The 17,727-nt window shown below is 47.9% G+C and overlaps 1 protein-coding gene and 1 pseudogene across 6 annotated transcripts in view; one reads left to right on the plus strand and one right to left on the minus strand.

Annotated features, from left to right (window-relative positions):
- Ep400 (E1A binding protein p400) overlaps positions 1-17,727 on the minus strand; it is a 109,825-nt gene that overhangs the window by 67,537 nt on the left and 24,561 nt on the right. For 5 of the 6 annotated variants that reach the window (XM_023720643.1, XM_004635846.2, XM_023720642.1 and 2 more), the window contains 8 exons: positions 17,029-17,136; positions 16,172-16,557; positions 13,537-13,833; positions 12,199-12,384; positions 4,243-4,383; positions 3,785-3,863; positions 2,910-2,959; positions 2,702-2,759 (listed from right to left, as the gene is read on the minus strand). In XM_023720643.1, coding sequence (XP_023576411.1) covers positions 2,702-2,759; positions 2,910-2,959; positions 3,785-3,863; positions 4,243-4,383; positions 12,199-12,384; positions 13,537-13,833; positions 16,172-16,557; positions 17,029-17,136 — 1,305 coding nt within the window. The remainder of the gene's footprint in view (positions 1-2,701; positions 2,760-2,909; positions 2,960-3,784; positions 3,864-4,242; positions 4,384-12,198; positions 12,385-13,536; positions 13,834-16,171; positions 16,558-17,028; positions 17,137-17,727) is intronic. The other variant, XM_004635847.2, reaches the window with a different exon arrangement.
- On the plus strand, positions 92-866 carry LOC111817991 (annotated as a pseudogene).

The following is a 17,727-nucleotide window of genomic DNA, read 5'->3' on the forward strand; positions in this document are numbered from 1 at the left end:
GGAGGGAGGGAGGGAGGGAAGGGGAGAGGGAAAGAAAGGGAGAAAAAGAGGGGAGGGAGGGGGAGGAGAGGAGAGGAGAGGAGAGGAAGCTGTTTGAAGGTATTGCTGAAGGGCTGTGGGAGACAGCTGGACAACCAAGGAGGCCAGGGGCCAAGGCCAGAGCTGCGCGGCATGGCTGATGACTTAGAGCGATTCCTGTATAAGAGGTCACCAAGTGCTGAAGCGCTCCATGCGATGACTGTACCACACAGAGACGGAGTACCTATTATTAAAGTGGCCAATGACAATGCCCTGGAGCATGCTTGGAGGCCGGGCTTCTTGTCTACGTCTGCTTTGGCAGCATCACCTGCTACTATAACACCTACCAGGTGCTTCGGTCAATCGTTTACTTTTGGTGATGAGCTTCATAACAAGCAGCAATGCCAACACAGGACTGACTGTCAGCTTAGAAAGGGACTTGCTCCATTATTTGAGGAACTGATAAAAGTTGTGGAAGTTTCTTTTTCTTTTTTTTTTTTTTTGGCGGAATCGGGGACTGAACTCAGGCCCTTGAGCTTGCCAGGGAAGCGCATATTCCACTGAGCCGTCTCCCCAGCCCCAAGTTTCTTAATCTTATTGTGATTCACACTTTATTCTGTCTGGTTTTTTTTTTTTTTTTTTTTTTTTTTGGCGGAATCGGGGACTGAACTCAGGCCCTTGAGCTTGCCAGGGAAGCGCATATTCCACTGAGCCATCTCCCTGGTCCAATCTTACTGTGGCTTCAGTGTGTGCCTTGTTCTCATTGTAACAACACAGTATCAATCCACCAATCCTTCGACCACAGTCACCCTTTTTTTCAGGTACTCAAGAAAGGGCCTTCTTTCTAAAAGAAAGATGAATGGCTGCACTCTCTTCTGTAAGCTCTTTTTCTGCTTAGTGAGACTGGAGGCAAGAACAGAAGTGCTTCTGTCTACACAGCTCCCACGGAGTTAGTCTGGCCCCCAAGTTAAGGTGAGATTCTCCTCGTGGGTCCGAACCACCACTGCACATGATCCGAGTGAGTCACTGTGCTCACTTGTCCAGCGCTTCCAGGCCTTTGCATGGCAAGGACAAAGGAGGACACCCTTTTCTTCAGATCATGCTTTATTTCTTCGAATGGAGTGTAAGGAAGATAAAAATGGTGTAGTAAAAGTAATAAAATCAGTACAATCACTTAACTTTCCTTTGTATATATTATTTTGCAATGTGGGTGAATATCACTAATTGAGTTGGTTCTTCTCAGAGGATGCCGCTCTTTAATAAAAGAAAAAATTATGCCTTATGGTTTTTCTTCCTATTCTGTTTACTATAATCAATTAATGCTTAATGTTTATGCGTTCCTTATAAAATTTAAATATGATTTGAAACTGAATTGTTTCCAATATAAGAATGTATGTAAACATGATAGTACAGCCATTTTTTCATACATGAATATGAATAAAATAATTTTGTAAATAAAAATAAAAAAGAAGAAGAAAAAGGAAAAGACCCAGACACAAGCAGAAGATAAATCAGTATCAGGAAAGAAAGGTTTCGAATCTCCCTTAAAAGGGAATGTAAACTTCATGTACGGGAGCTCCTCCTGAGCACTCTAACTTCCCTGTGCTAACCTACCCCATGAGATGCCCTCACCTCAGCGAAACACCCATGAAGACATTTACCCGCATCACTGTACGTGGCCACACAGCAGCATCCAAGCATTAGCGTGTGGGCAGGACCTGGCAGGAAGATGGCCAGGACCTCCTGGGAGGCATCTGCTTCCTCCCAGGGGCTAGAGGCACCCATTGTGCTGAGCTGTCCCTTCCTTCACTTTCACTAATACCTCAAGCTACAGCAGAAAGCTGAGCTGCAAGAGCCACCTGCCCAGGAGAGCAGCTGGAGATCCTTGGTAACAGAAGTGGGGACCTCCAAAGACACTACCAAGTCCCATGCCAGCACTGGACCATCTTCTCCAAGCTCCAGTCCACTTGGGCCACTACAGTTTGCTCCTGTTGCTTGTAACAGAACTCAACTCTGACCATTACTAAAAATCAGTACACGCCAAAATACTAAACTCTCAAAATCCAGAAAAGGTTACTAGACTTTACCAATTGAATCAATAAGCCATTTGACCGCTGATACCTCAGGCCTTACTAGGCCCCTGCTGGGATGGGTCACTGTTGGACAGGCTTCCACAGACCTGCTCCTGCCCCTCCCTTGGCTCCCAAACCCCGGGCCCAGCCCTGAGACACACAGCACACAGTTCAGAGGCTGCTGGCCACAGGCTGTTCCCAGCTCACTCACAGCCCTCCACACGCCTACTTGGGTGCTCCCATCTGAGTATCACAGGGGTCCCCCTCAAGAGCCCTGGCTGCTGACAGCCCGCACAGTTCCTGCCTGCATGGTGTCCTGACCCCTTACACCAGGGATACCCTCAAGGTGGACACGGCCCTATGCTACCAGAGCATGTGGCCCCACTGCTCTCTGGATGCCCTGAGCTCCAACGCTCACAAAGGCAGATGCCACTGTGCCGCCCCAGAAATCACCTGGAATCTTCTAGGAACACCAAGTCTTCGGTACACTGAGAAACACCTGCACACATGCAGAGGCTGTGCTTTCCAGCTGGCTTAAAAACAAGATTACTACAGGGTCACGGACTCTGAGGGTCCTGGGGCAGGGTTGGCACCAAGGGAAGGGAACATACCTTCATCATCTGTCAGAGATGTGCTCGCTTTCCTCTTTCTTCCAGAAAGTCCGGAATCCTGAAACGTAATAAAAATCAAACATATGACCGAGTCACGAGAGTCCATTCAGTATGAGCTGCAGAGGACAACAAGGAGCCCTGGGACAACACAGGGCTAGCCTACGTCGCTTCCCTTCTTCGCTGTGCGCAGTAACATTATGAACCTTACCAGGAAGTGTTCTGACAGTGGATCAAATCCCTTAGATCGCAACTCTCTTCCTAAAGACAAGAAACATGATTAGCTGTCACTAAAGCTTTGGAAAGATGATGCTCTTCCGCTCCACTCCTGCCACCATGCAAGGAAGTGCAGGAGTGCAAGCCCCACCTCTTTCTTCCTGAGGTCTGATATAGTTGCTTCCCACTGTGACTTTAACAGTGAGATTCTCTGGGCCTCGGTTTCCCCATCAGTAAGGTGAGTGCCCTACTACCACCTGAGGCACTGTGAGGGATAGGCATCACTGCCTGCGCAGGGTCCCACAGGCCCATCGACTGGAGGCAGCTGCCACCAAAACAGGAAAGTCATAGTGCAGAGCCAGTGCCAGCCCAGCCCCCAAAGGTCCTCGTCTGCCATACACCTCAGTGAGCTCCTCTTGCTGTTCAGATGCTGAGCCAGGCAGCCTGACGTCAACCCCCCAGCATTACTAATGGAAAGGTCCTGGTTCACACTCATGTGTCTCACAAGAATCTGAAGTACAAAACTGGATGCATCACAGGCAGTACGACACTGAGGTGGAGCACTCACACCCAGCGAGCTCTGTGAGCAGACCTGCCTCACGCTCGAGGCCAGGGCACCATGCAGTCTTTTCCTGGTGGAGCAGAATCTAAGCAAATGGCCGCAGGGAAACTGTTAAGCTTTTTTCTTCTTCTTGGTACTGGGGAGTGAACCAGGACACACACACACACACACACACACACACACACACACACACACAGCATGCACTCTTCCTCAGAGTTAAACCCCAAGCCCTTGCTAGGGCTTTATAAAAGATATAATGCCTAAAAAAAGGGAAAAAGAAAAAAAGAAAGAAAAGGCAAAAAACATACCTCTCCTGGAAATTTTCTGTAAATTTAAGGCCTTTTTCCTTTTTTCTTCTAATTCTACTTGCAGTTTTATTTCCACAACCTAAATACAAAAAGTCAAATAGGTGAGCAACTTATTAAGAATGTGAATTATAGAATCCCACAAAGAGCAAGTCATATAGCACAAAAGTAGCCCCGCCCGCATTTCACATCATTCAGAAAGAAACGTCCAGTCTGGTGCTTTGCTATTTGTTTTGAACCTTACTGCATCCTGCAACAATGACACCAAGTGGTAAAACTAAGACCTGTCTCACAAGAGAGCCCTGGATGAGAGTGGCTGCAGGCTCCCACACAGGTACCACCGGCAAGCCCTGGCCACCAGCTCAACATGTGCTCCTTGCCGCCACGTCTCCAGGCACAGAGGCAGCCGCTGACCAGGCGCCAGCCAGCAGGGACCAGGGCCTTCAGGCCGCGAGTCCCACCTGCTCAAGATTCGACCAGAAGTGCTCGATCTCTCGGGCAGCAGAGGCAGCAATGCGCCGCAGTCTGTTCTGTTCCTCTCTCTTCCCCCTTTCCTCTCGAAGCTGTTTCTCTGCATGCTGGCGTGCTACAGTTCTGACAAGCTGGAAATAAAGAGTTCAAGAAGGTTATTTCACATTCTCTGTCACCCTAGAGAAAAAGGAGCAATCTCCTCTGCTTTCAGAGCGCACTATGAGAAACACTGGCACAAGCAGACCACTAACCTTCGATTCATATTTCAACAAAGTGTGACTTGACCAAGTATACATATTTTTCTCAAACATGGAATACTACACTCCGCTATACTCCCCTTTGCCTTTACTGTAATGAAGTTTTCTGTTCAATAAATGGGGACCAGTGTCACTTCTAATGGGCCAGACGTGTCCTACAGCATGAATGTCACCAAGCTCACCAGTTCCTAGACGTGAGAACTCTGTGTCAGGACGCTTCGCTGGGGCATGCATGTGTGTGTCACTAGGAACTGAACCCAGGGCACTGGGCTACATTCTCAGCAATTTGTTTTTTATTCTGAGACAGGGTCCCACTAACTGCCTGGGCCAGGCTAACACTTTCAACCCTTTTGCCTCAGGCTCCTAGGAGCTAGGATTTCAAACATGCAACATCACTGTGCCCAGCTGGTTCATCTTTTTTTTTTTTAAATTTTAGAGAAGGATGTACAGGTTGTTCAGGGTCTCACTACTAGATTGGACTCGTAGAGATTCTCCTGTTTATAGCCTCCCAAGAGCACGCCACCATGCCCAGTCTCAACTGCCATCTCAGCATGCCCTGGGGGTGGGGCCGGCACAACAGGCCCGGGGATCAAGCCCCTGGCCCCTGTGCCTGCTTGCAGGTGCTTTAATCTGTTGAGCTATTTGGCCAGCCCTGATCCACATTTTTTTTTTTTTTTAGCGGAACCAGGGATTGAACTCAGGTCCTTGCGCTTGCCAGGGAAGTGCGTATTCCACTGAGCTTTCTCCCTGGCCCCTGATCCACATCTTTAAGGCCTCCACCTTACAGTGTTAATCTGCACTCCATGTACCCAGAGGCCTTCAGGACTAAGGTTCCCACAAGAAGCACTGCCCACAGAAACTTGCCCATCAGCAGCAACCCCAGGAGGCAGTGAAGAAGAAGGGAGGCTGAGGACATGCCCAGAGCGCTGAGACACTGCAGGTCTGCCACCCTCATGGTGGGGACTATATGCTCAGGGCCCTCTGCTTGCCTATCTAGGGAGAAGGGACCGCAAAGAGGGCAGGATACACGGCTTGCCAAATAGCAGCAGATTCAGGGCTACTCTGAGGTCCATCCTGTCAGTCCATTCTGTCCCCAACCAGCTGACCTGTCCTGCCCAGCCCAACATCTGTGTGCCCAGGCCACACCCTAGGTGTGCCAACACAGTGTCTGCTCCAGAGTGCACGCATCTAGGACCTTCTTCCTCTGCAAACAGCTGGGTTTTTCCTGTCAGTCTGATCTTAGATCACTTATTCCTAGAATTCACTTAGAAAGAAATGGAGAGAAATCAGTGGGGCACACATTGGGAGAATGAGGCAGGAAGATCGCTGTAAGGTTAAGGCCAGCCTGGACTATAGGTAAGCCTTTGAAATCAGCCAACCAGTTTAAAGGTCAGGTGTTTCTCCTGCATTAGGAATAAAAGGTGCAATCCTGCTTTGTCTTGTACCCGTCACCTCATGTTGTGACCTTTTACAAAAGTAAAAAGTCATGTCAATGGGCCAGCCAAACAGCTCAGCTGGCTTTAATCCAAATAGCTTTAATCCAAATACCTCAGGATGGGCCAGGGAGATGGCTCAGTGGAATACGTGCTTCCATGGCAAGCGCAGGTTCTTTTTTTTTTTTTTTTAAATTTTATTTATTTATTTGTGTGTGTGTGTGTGTGTGTGTGTGTGTGTGGCCAGCTCAGCCCACCAGGGGGCGGGGCTGGCTGGCATGTGGTGCTGGGGGATTGAACCGCAGTCCCTGTGCTTTGCTAAGCTTGTTCTAAGTAGGTGCTTTAGACCACTGAGCCATCTCACCAGCCCCAAGCGCAGGTTCTGAGTTCAATCCCCGGTTCCGCCAAAAAGAAAAACAAAAAAAACCCCCAAAAACCAAATACCTCAGGATTAGGTATGGGAGGCTATCAACAGGAGGCTATCAACATGGGAGGCTATCAACAGGAGAATCACTAGAGTCTGATCTAGTAGTGAGACCCTAAACATCCTGTAGACCCTTCCCTAAAAATTAAAAAAAAAAAAATCGTGTCAAGAATTTGGGGGTCCGAGTGCTTCATTGTGTCCTGACAAATCGAATCTGGAGGCTCATTTTCAAGTTTTGGCACCCAACTAACTGTAGGGCCCAGGGGTTACTGAGACATGAGAACTCTCACTTAAGAGGAGACTCACTGGCCTTGTTGCAAGTGGCCTCCAAGACAAACACCTGTTTCCAAGATCTCTGGACTGGCAAAGATCTCTCAGCAATGCAAAAAAGTACCCAGAAGCAACAAGGGGAGAACCAGGCAACCGTGCACAGACCAGTGTAAGAAAGTACAAAACAGTACTCAGTTGCCCCCAAGGCTTTTCTGTCCCTGTCCCAAGTCAAGATCCTTCAAAAGTAACCCAAGGCAAGATATCTCTGCACACTGAGACTGGGCCTCTGGCTTTGGCACAAACAGAACAGAAAATATAAATGCCTACAGGCTAGAAGAACAATGGGCTCAAGGATAAAATACTAGGCCCCTTGGACTGGTGCTAAAGACTGACAACCTCCAGACTGGGGCGGGGGGGGAAGCATGGTGGCACTTGCCTATAATCCCAGCACTTGGGAGGCTGAGGCAGGAGGTCAGCTGGCAGTCAAGGCCAGCCTGGGTTACATAAAGAGTTCAAGGCCAGTTCAACTCTGGGGAGAAGCAGCTATGCCAATTGACTAAAGATGTTAATGACAGACTAAGGTCTCAGGAAGAGATAAAATTATGCCATGTTAGCAACAAAAGCTAGTTGTCCTCCATTCCCCTAAAAGCCCCAGGGACTTAAATTAAAAAACAAAAGGATTCACTTCTGGTCTCCTCCTCATGGGACCCTCAGGAGTCCCTGTCCCAACCTATATATAATTTCCAACATTCTGGACCGGCTTCAATAGAAGCTGGTGCCACCTGAGGACTTAGTCCCTGGTACAGTGGCCACAGCTGCACAAGGGAAGACTGATCTTATTGACAGGTGCTGGCCCTAGCGTAAACTGCTGGATTATTGTGGTGGTCGTCTGATACAGCTGAAGCCCTTAAAACAGCAGCTTATCCTCGCAGAGACCGCCTCCCCACTGCTTCTCCAGCCCAGCCCAGGGTGCAGTTTCCTTCCACCTTTCCAGCTGCCACAGGGAAGACCCAGTCAGCTCCCAGACATTTCTAAACATCCCCTCCAGCCCCACCCTTAGCAGAAGTCCACAGGCGCCTCGGCTTTCTCTGTCTCAGCCCAGAGGACTACCTGCCCCACCTGCCCTCGATCCTCTCCGGGGCTGTGGCTTTACTAAAGGCGTCTTTTACCTTTCCCATCTCTTTACTGCGCTGCTGAAAAACCTATCAAAATCTATAGTAAAAAGTTTTCCCCTCTTACCTTTTTACCACTATTAGAAAAAATATCTACACAATTGGCCACCCCAAAAAGTTCTGACTAGTCAATTTATAATAAACCTACAGCAGATTATTATAGCTGTAACTCAATTTAGCCAACATTTCTTGTTCTTTTTTTCTTTTTCTTTCTTTTCTTTGCAGTACCGGGATTGAACTCAGGACCCTGTGCTTGCCAGGCAAGCACTTATTCTACTGAGCTATCTCCCTGGCCCTGGCCAGTATTTCTAAGAGCTCTAAAAGCTCTGGCTCTCTTGACCTCCCACATAAAAACAATTATCTAGGTCATTCAAAAGATTATAAAATTAATGTAAGAGACTTCCAACTCATGTGAGACTTACAAATAAAGGCCTTAGAACTGAAAACACGAAGACTATATATGATTAAACTGTGTGTTTTTATGTGGCTCACACAGCTTAACTCTACACTAATTTAAAGCAGTTGATGATACAAACATGAACTAAAAATTTAATTCTGACAGCTGGAGATAGCTATTCAGTCTGCACAGTTTAGATTTACTGGAACTACTTGGTGCCATTCTAAACCTTGTAATTTCTCTGCAGGAGATGAATGAACTTAATGCATGTTTAGAGACAGTGTCAGACTAAGCAGATCCATCTATCATAAATGCTCCAAAAATGTATTGCTGGATGAAACTGAATATAAGACCACATGGCAGATGGGATGGCTGGAGTAAGCTTCAGTTCTTTCGAAAAGGCCTACTCTGAAGACAGCCTCATTAACATGGCCCTAATTAATCACATGAAATTTCTTTAAAATAAAATTTACTTAATTAAAAAAATAAAATAAAGCAGTTGATAAAAATAAAGGTATTGTAAAGACTGGTGACATGTTTCCAGTCAGGAAGTTACATAACCAAGACAATGTTCAGAATTAGTTTTATAAATGCAATGTCTGTGTACAATAATCTAAAGAGATCTTTCTTCGTCTTCCACATGTGGCTTAAAATGTTAACTGTTATGATGTCATATAAAACAGCTGGCAAGGTAACTAAGAAGGGATCCCTTCAACTTCAAAAGTTGTTAAGCAAGACTCCTCTCCATGATTAAAAACCAACTACCTAGCCCAAAACTTAGCTGATTTCCCTAGGGTCTTACGACGCACACCTCAGGGATCACTGAATTACCATAATATACTAAGGTGGGTTATAAGTCAAAGGTTAAGTTCCCTATATCTAAAGAAGTAAGATTTCTGTACAGTTGTGATGCCATTCATTGCTAATCTCATAGTACATTAAAAACATTTGTGCTTTCTCAAGTATTTAGCTGTTTTAAGATACAAGCGCAGAAAAAGACATCTTGCCATACTGATGACCTCCCAACTACACTTGTTCGTCACGGTGGACCTTTCCAGACTTAGATTTATGGGGCTGTTATATGACTGTGTTAGAGTAATTTGATGGGCCTATATCTTCTACACACCAGACAGTGTCCCTACAACGATTAAGAGTTAAACATTCATAATCTGTGGGTTAAGTTCTCCTTAAATATTACTCTGGTAACAAAAGTGATTAAAAGATATCAAATTAGTTAAAATTTTCTGAATGTCATTTAAGATAGAACTTTCTAACCAAAGACAACTGACTAAAAATTTATTTTATACTAAAACAAAAACTATATTTCAAAGGTATTAGCCCAACCTAACGGTTCTAATATAATGATGCTAGCATGAGTGTTACATTGTTCTTGATCTCAGCTTTTCTCTATTAAACTTTGTTATCTGTTAATATTCTACAGGGATTCAACTTCTAAGATACCCACGATTGATTCAAAAAATATAACAGTTTCCTGGTTATATTATATACTTCAAGGCACTTCAACCTCTCAAGAAGAACTGAATGCCTGGGTGTTCAACACCCAAGCTCGGAGACCAAAGCTAAAAACGTAACTGGGCTATGAAGACTGCCAGTATTTTGGCCCTGCCCCTCCAAGGTGAACAAAAACCCAGGACAGGAGGGGACCTTTTCTACAAGACACTACAAATATGGTGAGTCATCCAACCTCCTGACCAAGGAGACCCCTGCAGTTAACCAAAGTACAGTGTGCTAAGAAAAGAAGGTCACTAAAAATGTCTCCTGAGCTTCCACAGGAAGCTCCACGGCCAAGCAGACCATGACTCACCCTGGTAGCGAACACTGACAGCAGACCTGGGTCTCCACACGTGAGCCCATAATAACGAACCCAACTGACTTGGATACCTGGCTCACAAAAAAGTTAACTTTGATTAATAATGTTCTCACTGGAGGCCGGGGAGATGGCTCAGTGGAATAAGTGCTTCCCTGGCAAGTGCAAGGGCCTGAGTTCAATCCCCGGTTCCACAAAAAAAAAAAAAAAATTAATAATAATAGTAATAATAATAACAACGCTCTCACTTTAACTTGGACTTAGCCACCCAGCAAAAAAGTGTAACCAAAGACCCATTGAAATAATAATAACAGGGCCGGGGAGATGGCTCAGTAGAATAAGTGCTTTTGCCTGGCAAGCGCAGGGTCCTGAGTTCAATCCCCTGTACCACAATCATAACAACAACGTAGGCAAAACACCAAAAAGAAGCTCCAACCACTGGTCCTTAGGACTGTTTCTGGATACACCTGTATACAGGACTAAGAGCCAGCGATTCCAGTCTCTTAAAGACAGTGTCCAGATGTGGCTTCTTCCCAAATCTGCTTATGTGTTCCAGGGCCTGGGCTTTGGTCACACCTGTGCCCAAGTCTGTTTATTCTTGCCTGGAGATTGTCCTTACTCATCAGTCTCCCCCAATTAATCTAACTAACAAGTTCTTGATAGAAGAACATGATGGGTAGGATGGCACACAGCTGTAATCCCAGCACTTGGGAGACTGAGGATGAGTCACCAAGAGTTCAAAGCTAACCTGGGCTACATCATGAACTCAAGGCCAAGGCCAGTCTTGAACAATACAGTGAGACTGTCTCAAAAAAGAAAAAAGAAAAGAAAAATGGAAAAAAAGGGGGAGGGAGGGGCTGGGGAGATGGCTCAGCAGAATAAGTGCTTCCCAAGCAAGTGCAAGGGCCTGAGTTCAATCCCCGGTTCTGCAAAAAAAAAAAAAAAAAAAAAAAAAAGGGGGGGGGGGGAGGAAAAGGACACAGATAAACTGCTCACAAAGTTTTAATAAGGAACACAAAGATAAGAGACAGGGAAAACTGAAAAATAGACTTTGTCTTTTCTGATAAAGCAAAGGCCAAAGCAACATGATTTTGGGTTTAAATGAGCTGGCTGTCTACTCAGCACCCACACCCACTTCACTCCACCACATCTGTTAGTATCCTGAGCTCCAAAAAATGGTGACTATGTACTTTTCCCCAGAACACAGTCAGTTCGCAAGATAAAAACCAAACACTTTTCATTCTAAACCCCACACTCCCTCTAACCTACTCAGCAATACACCAAGCCCTCACCACCATTACCACTGTAGTTAACCATGACAGACTATAAACCTTTGAATTCAGCCAAGGAATTTAAAGATCAGCTGCTTCTCCTGCATTAGGAGTAATGGGGCAACCGTGCTTTGTCCTGTATGCCCACTGCCTCACACTTGTGCCATTTTGCAAAAGTAACAGGCCTTGTCGAGATTTCCTGGTGTCTGCATGCTTCATTATGTACACTGACAACTGAGTCTGGGAGCTCATTTCCAACAGAGCAAGACCCTGTCTCAAAAATCAAAAATATAAGTAAAAAAATACAAACTAAGCAGGGTGGGATGTCAGAGGTAGAAGTACTCAGGGCAGGGGACCCTGAACACAGGAAACGGCAGCACAGGGGCCCATAAGAGACAGGGCAGTAGGTGAGGGCAGTTGGGGCTCTCAGAGGGCTGGCTGCCTGTGGTGCTCCCAGGACTCTGTGTCTGCTGTGGGCAAAGTCACGAAGTTGGCATTCAACGAAATAGAAGCAGGCATCAGAGGCAGGCAGGCAAAAAGGCCAGGACGTGTTGGCCACCCTACTCCTGATCAGCCTGGGTACCAGGAGGGTGTGGGACATTGGAAGCCTGCTGATTCCAAGATCCAGCCAATTCAATCCCCGGTTCCACCAAAAAAAAAAAAAAAAAAAAAAAAGAGCCAGCCAAAGGAAAGGGTAGGAACCCAACTGCAGCAGAACCATAGCCAGGCTTGGTCCTGCTCCTGGCAGTGCAGGCTGCAGCTCTGTAGACCTGCAGCTGCCTTCCTTCCACATGCAAGAGAACGCTCTTCCAAAAGTCCCCAGCACACGGGTGTCCATCTACCATGGCCCTGCACATGGACTCACCACAGAGTTGGCCTGTGCTCTGAGCTCACCTTCTTGGCAGCAGCCAACTTCCACCTTCTCTCCTGGGCAAAGTCTGTGGCCATCCACTGCATTTCCTCCAGAAGGTAGTCCCAGTGGGACTTGGGCCGTGGGGCCTCCTGCAGCTTAGGCAGCCTTCTCAGGGACCACAAGCCTTCTTTCCGCAAGTCTGCTATCCGCTGGTGGATCTGGTTTTCCTGGAAGGGTACAGTATGGGGAGACAAGGAGTGAACACACAACTTGTAGGTGCATTCCACTAACCTGGGTTCCAATATCTGAATCCTACCATGAAAGGGGCTTTGTCAGGCGCTGAGGGGGAGACTGTGAGGTGAGCACTGGACCTTGGTTATGTGGCTCAAGGGCCTCCCAGATGGCTCAGAGGAGGCCAGAACACCATACCCACCCCTGTTCTAAAAGCAGAATAAAACCCAGCCAGGGTATCTCAGCAGAAAAGCACTTCCATGCCCAGCACCAAAAGCTCCAGGGCCTCCAAGTGCTACGCAAGCATTCTAGAAGGGAGCTACATCCCCAGCCCCAGCATTTTTATTGTTTATTTCAAGACAAGGTCTCCCTAAGCTCCTGAGGGCAGTCACTTAACACTGAATCTTCCTGCCTCACTTTCCCAAGTAGCCGGCATTACACAGGCATGTGCCACCTTACTCAGCAAAAGCTAGTGTTTATGCCAAAGTATTTACAAGGAAAACAATATGATGCTGAAATCTGCTTGAAAACAGTCAGGGCAGGGAGGAATACTGGAAATGAGACCACCACTTATCGATCACTGTGCTATGGTCAGATCATGAGGAGCAGGGGATCCATAACACTCTATTCTGATGTACCGCACCTTCTTCACTCCCCTAATGAAGCTGTGAAGAGTAAACACTTAGTCACCTAACAAGCGCCAAGTGCTCTGTGCTAGACAGCAATGGTAGGAGAGGCCCACCTGGCTCTAACCACTCAGCCTGTTTGACTGCTGCCCCCTCCCCTGCAGCTGTTAAGAAAGCAGCCCTGCACCCTCACTGTGCCACAAGGAAGAGACTCCTCACAGAGCCTGCTTTTACTAGAAGTGGGGACACACACCCTGCGCTTCAACTGTGGCTTCTAATGATCCCAAACTACAGGGCAAGGTGAAATTTTAAACAATCACAGCCTTCAAAATCAAAACCACATACACTGCACAAGTTAGAACCCAGGCCAGGTATGAGAGTTTACACCTGCAGGCCCAGGTACACCAGGGGCTGAGGCAGGAAGCCTAGGGCCTGAGCCCAGTAGTTGGATGCCAGCCTTGGGCACACAGGGAGACTTCACTTCCTTGGCACACATGTTCTAATTGGCTTCGGCATGCTTACCAGGGCTATTTGCTCTGCCAGCTTCTCCTGAGGGCTGTCCTGGGATGTGGCAATGTTCTGTGCAGGACTCTGTGGTTTGGGGGGGGCTGGCACCGCTGCCCCAGGAGACCGGGAGGTAACAGGAGACAGCGCCTTGCTACTTGCTGAGGAGGGTCTGTTCACCGGTGAGGACCGTGCAGGCAAGGGCCCCGGGCCTGATGCACTCACAGGTGTGAGGGATGAGGAAGAAGATGAGGTAGGCAGAGGCCTCTGGCAGGGCTGGGCAGGGTCCAGTGGGGGCCTAGCTGATGTCATGGTCTAATAGGAAGGACAACAGAGCAGAGGATCAAGACAAGGCTCCAGGACCTACGAGACCAGCCTGAGCCCGCCTCCCAAGACACCAGACTGTTACCACAGACGGCATCAGGTCCGCAAAGCCAGCCCGCTTCCTGCCCAGGACCTCGTAAGATCTCTCTACAATCTGTACCTTCATCCATTCTTTTCATTTTGCTTTTTCCAGCCTTTCTGTTGTTAAGTACATTTTTATTTAATTAGGTAAGTTTTTTCCTCATTAGAAAACACTACATATCATGTTGCATCTTTTCTCTGAAGAAAAAGTGCCAATTCAATGTATGTCTTCCTTTCAGGTGGGCAGAAATCTTTAGTGCCCTCCAGAGGTCCGGCTTATGAAGCTAAAAGGGCCTCCGCACCAGGAAGAGCAGGAGAAAGGGCAGAGAGCAGACTGGAATCAAGCCCACAGGGCCACGGCTGGGGCTGGAGTCTAGAGGACTCAGAAGCCTCCTGGCAAGGCTCCCAAGTAAACTCCCTACCCTGGGCCAACAGTAACCCCATCCCTGGGGCCGAGGGAATCACAGCGGGCACACACTCTCAGAAATAAAGCTGTCGAGGCCCCAGCCACATTTGGTTACTAACACGCTACGCCATCACATCAACAGCAGAGCCAAGTGACAGAAACTGAATGACCAGCAAAGCCAGGAATTTTTTTTTCTTTTCTTCTTTTTTTTTTTTTTTTAATGTATTTTAGTACAGGATCTACACGGTCTCATTACACAGATCAGACTAGTGGTGATCCTCCTGTTTTCAGCCTCCCAAGCGCTGGGATTACAGGTGCGCACCACCACACCCAGTCTCAATCGCCATCTCAGTGTGCCCCAGGGGCAGGGCTGGCAGGGCATGCTGGGGACAGAACCCCGGTCTCTGCATCTGCCTAAGCAGGTGCTTTAATCTGCTGAGCTATCTGGCCAGCCCTTTTTTTAAAGCAGGAAATTTTCTAACAGATCATGTAAAGAGGAAGTGCACCTACCCTGGTTCAACCCACAAATAACAGGTTGCTACAGATGTATACAGAGCTCCTTATACATCATTCCCCACAGCTGATCCCTTTAAAGACATAGGCAGGTGAACCAGTCTATGAAGAACCACAGCACTGCTCCAGCTCAGTATGTGGCTCCAGGAAAGAAAACCACTTCCACAAGCATCTAAGCTGTACCCTGGATAGACAGGCGCAGCCCTGCTGGTTCTGTGTGTGCAATGCGCCAAGGGGCTAGCCTCTTATAATCCCCGAGCAGGGAAGAAAGAATGATGCCAGGAAGACTTTGTCATGGTGCCTGACCATCAGCAGGAAGCTGATGAGCAGGTGGTGTCTAGGACTGACTGCCGCCGTGCTATTACTATACACATAAGACCTGGCTTCAAATCGTAATGAACCTTAACTCAAAGCCCCCAGGAATTCTACTGAAAGTGAGCATGAGGTAACAGGAAAGGAGGTTCTCAAAATACAAATGAATTAGGAGAATGGAGACAATTCTCTGAAAACCCTTCCCTCCAGCCCCTTTGTGCTCTCAGCAGGGATGGTGCAGCAGCTCCTGCCACTCGCTGGGCCCCGGAACCGAAGCCAGCTTGCTATATGCCTTCCAAACCCACACTGGGGTGAAACAGAACAATGTGGGCAGAAGGGCATTTTACATGAAGTGTGTATTAAGCCAGATCAGTGATGCCTCACACACATCTATACTTTAGGTAAGGGAAAGAAGGCGTGTAGAAGAGGTCCGGTGGGTAATTAGGAGTATGGCTTTGCCCTCAGACAGAGTAGGTTCCCACTCTAGCTTGTCACCCTGTCATCATGTAACACAGGGCCCAGTCCAGCATCTCTGAGGCTGGTAGAGCTGGGCTCCAGCTTCACTGGGCAGTTCACAGTGTGTAAGAGACACGCAGCCCTTTGCAGCATTTTGTAACCGGCGCCCTGGGGCTCTGTACTATGAGCGTTAATAACAACAGCTTCTTAGTCTGCTTTTTTTGGTTTTGAGACAAGCGTTTCACTATGAAGTCCAGGCTGGCCTCGAACTCCCAATGATTCTCCTGCCTCAGCACCCCAAGCGCTGTGATTATAGGCATGTGGAACTGCACTCAGCTATTATTTTAATAATGATAACTATTACTGCATTAAATGAAATTACATCGCAGTCACCAAATCAAATCAACTTAATGGTCTAAGAAGGCAAGCAAAACTGCTATGCTACGAGAAAACAAAGAAATCCACTGCTGTGCACCATCCTGCTAAATGTGTGGACGGCAAGTCAATGCCTCGACTTCTTTTTTCCTGCAACTAACAAAACAGCAAATGTCCATGGAGTACCTGGGGCTGGACTGGAAGCTGAGAGACCTGCAGCTGTGCCTTCCCAGGCATCTGAGTGTGGAGGGCTGGCTGTACAGGCTGGGAAGCAGGGGTGGGGAGCTGGCTGGGAGGGGGCGCAGGGATGGGGATATGTGGCTGCTGGGTCTTCACCGGAACCTGGAGCTGGCCCTGCGCGTCAACCACCTGTGGCTGCTGTGAGAACTGCAGTGCAGAAGGCAGAGCCGCGGCAGGCACGCTGGCTGGGGGCAGCCTGGTGGGCAGCTGCGGCGGCGGGGTGTGCAGGCTGGCAGCATTCTGCACGGGGGGGCCAGTGGAGGGATCATACTGCTGCTGGTTCTGCTTCTGTCCAGAGAGCTGTGTGGCTTGGGGAGTGGGTGGCATCCCTCCTGCAAAACAAGAAAGCCAGAGCACTGACTTCAGAGTGCAGCAGCCTCCACACGCTCATGGAAAATGCACTTGATATCCCGAAGCCCACTTGAGAACCGCCACACTCAAATGGAGTGAGTGTTCTACAGTCTAATGTCGGATGAGCACACAGAGAAGGAAAGAGGCACTCGGCCTTCGCAAGTTAGCGCCAAGCAAAAACGAGCATCCGACAATCACAGGGAACCCACAACAGCAGTAACTCAGAAACACACAGGCATGAAACTTGCTGGAAAGCACAACGACAATGAGGGGTGTGGGTCCCATCTGAGTGGCAAGAACACGTCTCCAGGGGCTTTTCCACAGTAGGTTGAGGGGACTCAAGGGAGCACCCCAACTTTAGCACTCCCTGGAGTTCACAGCCTCTCGGCTGTCAAGATCTCCGTGCACGCCCTCGCTATGCGCGAACGGTGCTGCTGTCCGCCGGGGCTTACCTTGGACTGTCGGCATTAACTGCTGCAGAGGGACGCCCGCGTTCACCCCTGGGTGCTGGAAAACTACCCCTGGATGACCCACTTCAAGGCGAGGTCGCTTAGACTGCTCTAGAATAATTTTCAAGAAAGGTGCCGTTTCATGTAAAAATAAAACCACAATCGTAGTAGAAAAACATGTGTTAAGTGTCTTTTATAAGCTCTGAACAGGGGAGGCCTTTCTATGCCATAAAAGATAAAGTTGATAGTTTATTTTCATTAAAAATTTGCTAATATAAGAAAAAGCATCATTAAAAGGCAAAGAACAGGCAACAACTGAGAGACATGGCAACACGAGACAGATGAGCTCGTTTTCAACATTCGAAGAGTACACGGACAGTCTCAATGACGAGGTGGGTACACGGGCAGAGAACGTGAACAGCTAGCACAGAACAGACTCACAGTTAACACACATAAGGAGACACCGTGCAGACTTCTCAAAACCAAAGAAATCCACACCCAAGCAAAAGCTGCAGTTTTCACCTTCAGATCACCAGGTGAAAAAAGGTAACACACTAAAGATAAAATGGCCAGCCAGGCGCTCTGGCACATGCCTCTAATCCCAGCCAGGCGCTCTGGCACATGCCTCTAATCCCAGCCAGGCGCTTTGGCACATGCCTCTAATCCCAGCCAGGCGCTTTGGCACATGCCTCTAATCCCAGC

The sequence above is a fragment of the Octodon degus genome, unplaced genomic scaffold (assembly GCF_000260255.1).
Source record: "Octodon degus isolate 3935 unplaced genomic scaffold, OctDeg1.0 scaffold00076, whole genome shotgun sequence".
Taxonomy (NCBI): Eukaryota; Metazoa; Chordata; class Mammalia; order Rodentia; family Octodontidae; genus Octodon; species Octodon degus.